Consider the following 8,737-nt stretch of genomic DNA (forward strand, 5'->3'; position numbering starts at 1 on the left):
GACTGCTAAAAGCAGAAATTGGGTCACACTTCATCCTCGCAAATTATCAGTCAAGTTGTTTAAGACATTCCAGGCAGTTAGACCTGAGCAAATGTGGTGAAGGCTATGGTTTTACACAAATACGACTGAGGCCTGAACTGCAAAATAGTGGAGCCTTTTGCACAAGCAGCTGAGAGCAAGTTGAGCTGCAGAATGATGATGTTGGAATAAGCAAGGTTCCACCACAGCTCTCAGACCTGATGGTGCTGTGAGGCTGGCAATGTGGAAAATCAACCTTTTGAAGCTGGATAACTCTGACACAGTGAGGGAGGACACAGGTATCGAAACTCCGAGCTCACCGGAGCTGTCCAGTGCTTGTGTGACCAAACTGAAATGATGGTGAAGGAACTGAAGCCAGTGGAAAACTGTTGGCCCATGTGAGTTTCTGGCTGTGAGCTGTCTCAGTGGGGGCCAGGCCAGCTGGTGGAACTGTTTAGCAGGAACAGGGTGGGGGAAGAGGTCTGACTTCTTTCCTAGAAGCAAGCTGAGTTGGATCAGATAAAACGCGAAACCGCACTTTGAAAGCTATCCAAGATGACACTGCTCTTCATGGCCGCAAGGCTCTATAGGTGATCCATTAATGCTCCCATCACTCGAATGTTATCTGCACAGAGAACAGAGAAGCAACTGCATCGGCATGAAACTGCATGGCAGGAGAGGACATTCTCATTCCTCAGCTGTGGAATAACCAACTTCATTTTCAGCCCTTGCATGGGCTGAAGGCACTAGTTAGACTGATGCTCCCGGCTGCCCGGCGGCGCGGCTCTACAGCCGGGCTCCTCAGAAGCCTCTCTGCAGCCGTGCGGCGCCGTGGCCGCTGTGAGGCCGGCAGGCTGCGGGCAGACGCCCTCCTGCCCGCACACACACAGCCCCGGAGAGCCCGTAATCTCCGCGCTGCATGTGTGGGGCGGGCAGGGATGGAAAGCAGCGGGTTATCTAAGGGAGCAGGAGGCCAAGGCGGGCTACCGCCGCCTCAGGGGCGCCATGCCAGCACGTCAGCCTGGGGCGCAGCCGCCAGCCTCCGCCTGAGCTCAGCAGGGCTTTGTGTGGGGAACAAAAGGGGCCGTTGGAAATCAAAGTGGGGAGCACACACTGCTTCGAGAGGGGCATGTCAGGGAAAACGCAAGGCTGCCGTGGGCGGGAACCATTTCCCTGCCCGGCTGCTCCTTCTCGACCTACTCCCGCCTTCCCTCCCCACCCTCCTCCCCCGTCCAGCCGCCATTTCCCTGCCCCTTCTCCTTCTCCTCCTCCCCCCCGCCCTTCCCCTCAGCATTGGTCTCCTCCGGGCCCTGGCCAATGGCAGCTCACGGGGAACGTGAACGACTCGCCCGTAGCCAATGAGCGCCGCCCTTCCCACGTGGCGAGCTGCGTGACGTATTCCTCGCGAGCTCCGCGTCTCTGTTGGCGGGTAAAATTTCCCCCAACGCTCCCCGCGGGGGGGGCAGCGCCCTCAGTACCGCCGGTCACGTGGCACAGCCGCGCCCGACGGGGGGAGCGGTCGGCGCGCATGTATACATCATATAGTCCCTCCGTGACAGCCCCGGCGTGGAGCCGCGGTGTCTTGTCGGCGGCTCCTGTGTTTAACTCGTAGCAGAACGGTAAGAGAGAAGCGCAGAAAGGCAGGCGACAGGCCGGTAGGTGCTGGTGACAGGCAGGTGACGCTCGGCGGAAGGATACCTCACGTCCGCACCTTGTTTGGTAAAGCGGCTCGTATATAAAGGCAGAGCGCCGGCGCTGCCACCTCATTGTTTCCTGTTGCCGGGAGCTGAGGTCGTGTTATTTTCTGTGTCAGTGTGCGCAGCACCTCCCGCGCGGCGCGGATACGAGCAGCCCCCCTCTCCCGGCCGCCATGGCTCTTTAAGGCGGCAGGGCCAGCGGCGGCATCGGCCAGTGCAGCAGGCGCAGCAGCAGCGGCGGCGGCCTCAGCACATCCCCGGCATCTGCAACCATGGCGTGAGTATCGTGTGTGAGGGACGGCTGCTCCCTCTCTTGTGTATTAAAAGGCGTTCTGTTACTCTCTTTAAATGGGCTTTTGGGGTGGGTTTATCGCGCGTGGTGATAACTGGTATCTTACGGGGAGCGGGGTGAGATACCTAGGTACACAATATATAAAGAAACTAGTTAAGCCGAAATGGTAGAGAGGTGGGGCGATCCTTGTACGGCTCGGTATCTTCGGGTGCGGCGAGTGTCAGAAATAGCAGGAAATGCCTTTTCAAAAGCATTTACGAGGAACGTCTGTACTTTCTGTAATTCGAGAAACATTGATTTGGAAAAACCTAGGATTTTATAATTTAATTTTTTTTGTTTTTCGTATTTTTATGGGAGTAAAGAAACATTCCTAGGGAGGGTTTCTTTGCCCGCGCGAGGGGAAGTGCCCGTGTACTTACGGGAAAATGGGGCATTAGAGTTTTTAGGGTTTTGGGTATAGGGACCACATGGTATAATCACGGATAGATGAACGGGCGTTGTTACTAATCTGGCAGCAGTACCAATGTTAAATAATGCAGTGGCACGGCGTTAAGTTTGCCCTGGCCATCGGGCGCACAGCCCTCCCTGTGTGGTGCTGGAGCCGCGGTGGAAACGTGGCAGGACACAAAATGGCGGCGGGACTGCCAAATGGCGGCGGGTGGGCGGGACCGGCTCTGCCCGGGCCTGAGGGAGGCGGGGGACGCTCAGCAGCACAGAAATAAAGAAGTGAGATAATCTGTAAAGTTTTGTCGTACTTCCTGAGGGACCGTTGCTTTAAAAGGTTATTATGTTGCTCGGATCAGATGCTGATGAGTTTAAGTTCTGTTCGCAGGTTTTTCACGGCACTGCACAGCAGCATTGCTGTAGTCGACGAAAAGACCCTGTGCTTATCTGCATCCTTCGACGTCAAAGCGTTAAAAGCTGACGAAAATGAGCTTCTTGAACAACGAGATGCTGTTGGGGGATTCAATATCCCCCTTCAGCCAGCCGTGTTCGGTGGCTGAGGAAAGTCTGGGACTCCTAGATGACTACCTGGAGGTGGCCGAGCCCCTCAGTTCGCATGGGTTCTCCAGCGACAAGGCTAAGGCAGTCTCCTCCAATTGGCTTGCTGTGGACAGTTTAGGCAACACCATAGATAGCAGCCAGGGTAAGGTATTACTTATTTCTGTAAAGGGCATCAATTATATAATACCTCAGTAACATTCCAGTTGAAAATAAATTGCTAGCTTTTCATAAATCTGAAGGCAATCTCACGTGTTACCTCCACTTGGAAAGCATGTGTACTATGCTGCTTACACAACACATAGTTGCTGGTTATGGTAAAGTGCCACTTGTGTTGGCCTTGCAGTAACAGAGAGCTGCCAATGGTACTGTGTTTTGGCAGAGGTAACAGTAAGGAAGCATGATTGTATGTTGCCAGTGCCCCTGGATTGTTCTGGTCTTAAAGTAAGAGGGTTGGAATGTCTCAATGGCTGCTTACATTGTACCCTACAGTTTTTAGGAGCTCAGGGAAAGAGTATTTTTTCCCTTAAAATTTACGCATTTTGTGCTAATACATGAAAGAGGAAAGTGATGAATTGCTAGATGATTTTCAAAAGCTTGAGTTGCGTTGAGTGTGGTGGTTTATTTGATGCCTTTTCTTCATGGCATTATACTGAAGTGGCAATTTATTTTTTTAATGTGCAGAGGATGCCTTCTCTGGCATGGAGTGGATGGTGGAGAAGATGGATCTGAAGGAATTTGATTTTGATGCCCTGTTAGGTATGGAACATCTGGAAGCCACCGTCTCACCAGACGAGCTGATGGCCACGTTGGAAGACACGTGTGATCTATTTAACGCTACCATCCAGGAATTTCACAACAAAGAACTTCCACTGATAAATAATGTAATCACTCATGTCCCCGAATCCCCAGTTTCAGCTGATTCAATGGCCCCATTGGCTTCCCTTTGGTCTTTTCCCCTCTCCCCAGGGTCTCTGACTTCCACTCCAGACCACTCGTTTAGTTTAGAACTAGGTAGTGAAGTGGATGTTCTGGAAGGAGAAAGAAAGCGGGACTGCCCCACTGTTGTGGTGGTGATCACCAAGTCTGAGAAGGAGGAGGAGAACCACTCTGATGATAGTGGAATATGCATGAGCCCGGACTCCTACCTGGGAACCCCCCAACACAGCCCCACCAATTCAGTTGGATCCCCCAATGGCAACCAGTTCCCTGCAGATGCCGCCTGTGGCTCTGTGCGGTCCAAACCATACGATCACCCTGCAGAGAAGGTAGTGTCAGCAAAGGTGAAAGGAGAAAAAAAAATAGATAAGAAACTAAAAAAGATGGAGCAGAATAAGACAGCTGCCACGCGTTACCGGCAGAAGAAGAGGGCGGAACAGGAGGCACTGTCTGGGGAGTGCAGAGAGCTGGAGCAGAAGAACCAGGCCCTGAAGGAAAAAGCAGATTCCCTTAGTAAGGAAATTCAGTACTTAAAAGATCTGATAGAAGAGGTCCGCAAGGCCAAGGGCAAGAGAACTAGAGTCCCTGAGTAGGGTAGTCAGCAGTGTTGTGTGCATGTATATAAGCTTCCTGCTAAAGCTGTGTATTGCTGTCTAATAAATAATTTTGTAGTAAATGTGCAATGATGGTGTGTGATGAGTGGTACCTGTAAAACCAGCATGGCCTGAACCTCCTGTGGGTGTAAGTCCAAGCACGACAAGGTGGTGTGTGTCCAGAGAGTGTAGTGTGACACTAGTGCTGCTTGTGGGTGGTGAATGCACTGCAAGCGCCCAAAGTGCTCTGAACTGGAGCGTTCTGTATAAAGTGTCCGAGTTGACCTGTCTTGCTCTGTAATTTACGTGTGTTCTAAAGTGAGAAGGGATTACACTGAGGTGCCTCAGGGTTTTCAGCTAATTTGTAAGCCCCCGGAAACAGTTGGAGAGTTGATGGAAGACAAAAGGTCAGTAATGCGGTGGGAGATGTTTTTATTTTCAGACTTAAACATTCCCTCTGAAGGGAGGGAGGGGGTCCTGGGACAAAACTGGAAAGTTGTGAACAATGGTGAAAGAAATGGACAGCTTGGCTAGGAGACAAGCCCGGAGCAAGCACCGGTGTTAAGTGCGCTTGGGTTCCTCATGTGCCTGTGGGTCTTCTAAAGTGCCCAAACCATGAGCAGGAGCTGTCAGACTGGTGTGAACTGGGCCAGAGGGGTGGGGTTGCTGTAGTGCTTTTACTGATGGGTCACATTCCTGTACCCAAGTGTGAAAGTCTTGGCTTCTTCAGCCAGCCACTAATGAGTCAAATTTTAAGCTCTAAATACAAATTTGACTTTCTTCTACCAAGGCTACAGGCATCAATGTGTGCTCAATTTTTTTTTTTTTTTTTTTGCCACTGCTACCCCCATCTAACAGCACTTAATCCCTTTGGCATTTGGATGTGCATGTCCTTTCCGAGGAGTTGATTCCTTCTCACTTGCACTAGCATGGCTCCCTGAGCTGCTGAGCTCAGGTGCCTGGACATCCCAGCCTGGCTGGCACACACATGCGGTGCAGTGGCATCAGGGCTCCAGCCAGTGCTGGAGTGGACAGGGAAAAGGTTCTTAAAGGAACCTTCGAGAAAGGTTTCACCACTTGCAGCTTGACATTTCAGCTCCTTATGCTCTCAAGTCAGGGCTACAGTCCTCCATCCTTGCTCCTTGCCCAAGCCATTACCTGACGTGGGGTAACAGCTGTGTGGGGTGACCTGGTGTGTGAAGGCTACTCCAGCGGATGGATGGCACAGGTGGCTGTTGGCAGCAGGAGCCGATTGCTGCCGTGGAGGGCTGGGTTGGCCAGGCCCTCCGTGGCACCTGTCTGTGCCTACAGCTGTGCCTGGGTGGCTGAATGCCATTTAAATTACAGCAAGAAGGCTCCTTGTCCGGAGTTAGGGCTCATGCCACACTGAGGGTGGGGTGGATAACTAAGGCCTTCCCCTTGGTTTCATGAGACAAGGGGTGTGAGTAGTCTCAAATCTCCTGGGTAAGGGTGCTGGTGACCATGTACTGTGTGAATGGGATGCACTGCAAACTGGAGGCAGCAAGCAGGGACAAGGGACTCTTGTGGTTTAGGAGGCAGACCAATGTAATAGGTTTCCTTCAAATCAGCTGCACCAGCCAGGTTGGGGATGGGGATAGTTGGAGAAAAGCCCCAAGATTTTGGTCAAATCTACACCTGAGGTGACATTGTGCTTGGTCTCAGTTGAGCCACAGAAAACATAGTAACTGCTATGAGTCTATGATCTGGTGGCTTCCTTGTGCAGCGGAAAACCCTCCACTCCTCCTCATACCGATCCCCCTTTCCCATCACAGGGCAACCACCTCCTCTTCCCTTAGAGCCTTAGCAATTTCTGCTTACACCTGGCAGTAGCTAGGGCTGAGGGAGCAAGCAGCACGTGTGTTTTGCTGCCCTTACTCAGTTCTCCCAAAGCCTGGAAACATTGTCAGCACATTTATCCCTTCCCCACCCCATGGCAGGGTTGTCTGTGAGCCACTCCTGGCTAAAACAAATTTTTCTTCGTGTCCATGCTCTGCAGGCAGATGAGGCAGTGTCTGAGCTGGCCAGTAAGTACATGATTCTGGTTCCTACAACCCTGCAGAGAGTATGCAGGTCCAATTTACCAAATTACACTCACTCCAGGGAAGGAAGATCAGAGCTGGAGCAGGCGAGAAGGAATGCGTGACACATCCATGCCGCTTTGCTCTCTGCAGCCGTGTGTGTGCTTTACAGAGCACCTTGTAGGAGAATCAGAAACCTGCCCTTAAAGAGCAGTCAGCACTCAGTGCTTGCCGAGGCTCCGAGCTTGTGGCTTTGCAGAGGCAGCCCATATGGCAATCTCATGCAACGCCTGCTGAAATGACGCCGTGTTTCCATACTTAGTAACTTAGTTAAGATTATACAGGGGCTGGAGATCAGGGCTGACTCTTCCTCTGCATTTTTTATCTAGACTTTTCCTCCAGGCTTCAGTTAGGCACAGCAAGCATCACACCACTCTGCAGCCCAGCAGCTTGTCCAGCCTGCAGCAGGAGCCAAGGAGCACCCAGGACGCCGTCACAAACTCCAGCCTACAAGGGTAAAAAGTCTGATAGCCTCCTGCCTAGTAACTGATTTTACATTTTGCAAACTGCAGGAGCTCTCTCCTTTTTCTCACAGCCTCACAGAACAAATGTGCTTCCACTGAATCCTTGCAGCTTGCATAGAGCATGATACCATGTCCAGAATTAGATTGTAGTGCATGAAATGCAGGCTTTACCTACCGCCCAGAGGAGCCTAGTTCTTCTACATCCTTGGAAACAGCAGAATTCCCCCAATCTGCATTATATAACAGCTATTTAAATCTGAAGTTGGCACGGCTGATGGGATTTCTGCCTCAATTATTTCTCCTCTGAATTAAGGGCAGTGAAGTAGACTTCACACACACAGTATGCGTGACCCTCAGGCTCCTATCCCTCAGCCAATTTTGTGCTTCATGGTAAATAGGAGTCCAATGTTCCCCCACATAACCAAACAACCTCTTGCAGTTCACTGCTTGCAAAGCCTCTTCTCACAAGTTTGTTTCTGCTGTTACCACAATATTTATGACTGCCTTCCTCTTCACCGTGCCTTTAGAGAGACCCAGGTGCATGCCCTTCTCTTTCAAAATGAAAAGGGGAAACCATCACTGCTGACAACTTCTTCACATGCCTGTGTGGAGAATCAGATGCACCTTTGCAGCACGCTTACAAAAATAAATCCACAGCTGCAGTGTTGGGGAATGAAGAAAGAATGATGATAAAAATCTTTCAAATAGCTTTTGCCCTGGCAGAAAGCCCAGAAATAGCTGCAAGGACAGGCTGTCCTTTGGGAGATGAATGCTCCTCCAGTGCTCCCGAGCTGGACTATAGAAAGAGAATGTGGCTGATTCTAATGGAAACAGTTTCACACAGTGGTAGTCCATTCATAGCCTTTTTTGGGGGGTGGGAAATCTATACATTTTTGGCCAGAAGAATACCAGTTTTCTTTATCTTCCCGTAGACTTAGGCCTTCAGAAAAAACCAGGTTCTTTATTGTCCTTCTATAGGCATAATTTCCATCTTGGGCATACTAATTTTTTCTCAGTATGGTCCAAGTAGCTTCTGGGGATATCCTACCTTCCTCTGTCCTGCTGTATTCACAGCCTTGCCATGCAGTCCTGCACATAAAATCCTGTTACACTTCATTTCCAGTGCAAGGGACATCTCGGGGTCTTACCATGAGCATCCCTTGCTGGGCCAGAAGTGTTCGCCTTTGCTGACTTTCCCATTGAAATGCTTCAAGCCCTGAGAATTAACAGAGGAATTCAGTCCCCTGACCTGGGCAATACTGTTTTGGCTGCTCAAGTATCCCAGGTATGCTGCCTTTGCATTATTTTCGGTGCACTCATGCAGTGTCATAAGTGAATGAAGTCACTGAATGAAGGAAGCTGGCTGCACCCACAAGCTCCAATTTCCCTATTACAGAGGTGCATGTCTTCCAAGTGATGGCCAGCCGCCTCTCATTTCTCCTTCAGCTGCTCTCTTCCTCTTTTTTGCACGCACACACCCTTTTAAGGAATGGCAGGAGCAAGTTCCAGGCGCAGCAGATGCATCAGCTTAATTTATATAGGGCAGAGAATCTCCCAGTGCTGAAACTCCTCTACATCTCCATTGCAGTGTGCAGGAAGGTGGAGAAAGAGCCCTGGTCTTTGCCTCCCATTA

The 8,737-nt window shown here is 50.8% G+C and overlaps 1 protein-coding gene across 1 annotated transcript; it reads left to right on the forward strand.

Moving 5' to 3' along the window:
• The first annotated feature begins 1,794 nt into the window (after positions 1-1,794).
• On the forward strand, positions 1,795-4,631 carry ATF4 (activating transcription factor 4). The gene is made up of 3 exons (XM_082279746.1): positions 1,795-1,992; positions 2,840-3,154; positions 3,694-4,631. The coding sequence occupies exons 2-3, from the start codon at positions 2,938-2,940 to the stop codon at positions 4,539-4,541; spliced, it is 1,065 nt and encodes a 354-aa protein (XP_082135872.1). The 5' UTR covers positions 1,795-1,992; positions 2,840-2,937; the 3' UTR covers positions 4,542-4,631.
• Positions 4,632-8,737: the final 4,106 nt, after the last annotated feature.

Source organism: Coloeus monedula (assembly GCF_965178545.1).
Source record: "Coloeus monedula genome assembly, chromosome: 4".
NCBI lineage: Eukaryota > Metazoa > Chordata > Aves > Passeriformes > Corvidae > Coloeus > Coloeus monedula.

What these genes read in the sequence shown, in the direction of transcription:
- ATF4 (XM_082279746.1), top strand. Translation starts at nt 2,938, where the DNA reads ATGAGCTTCTTGAACAACGAGATGCTGTTGGGGGATTCAATATCCCCC. An exon ending in CACCATAGATAGCAGCCAGG is followed by an intron (nt 3,155 to 3,693) that starts GTAAGGTATTAC and finishes TTTAATGTGCAG; the next exon opens with AGGATGCCTTCTCTGGCATG.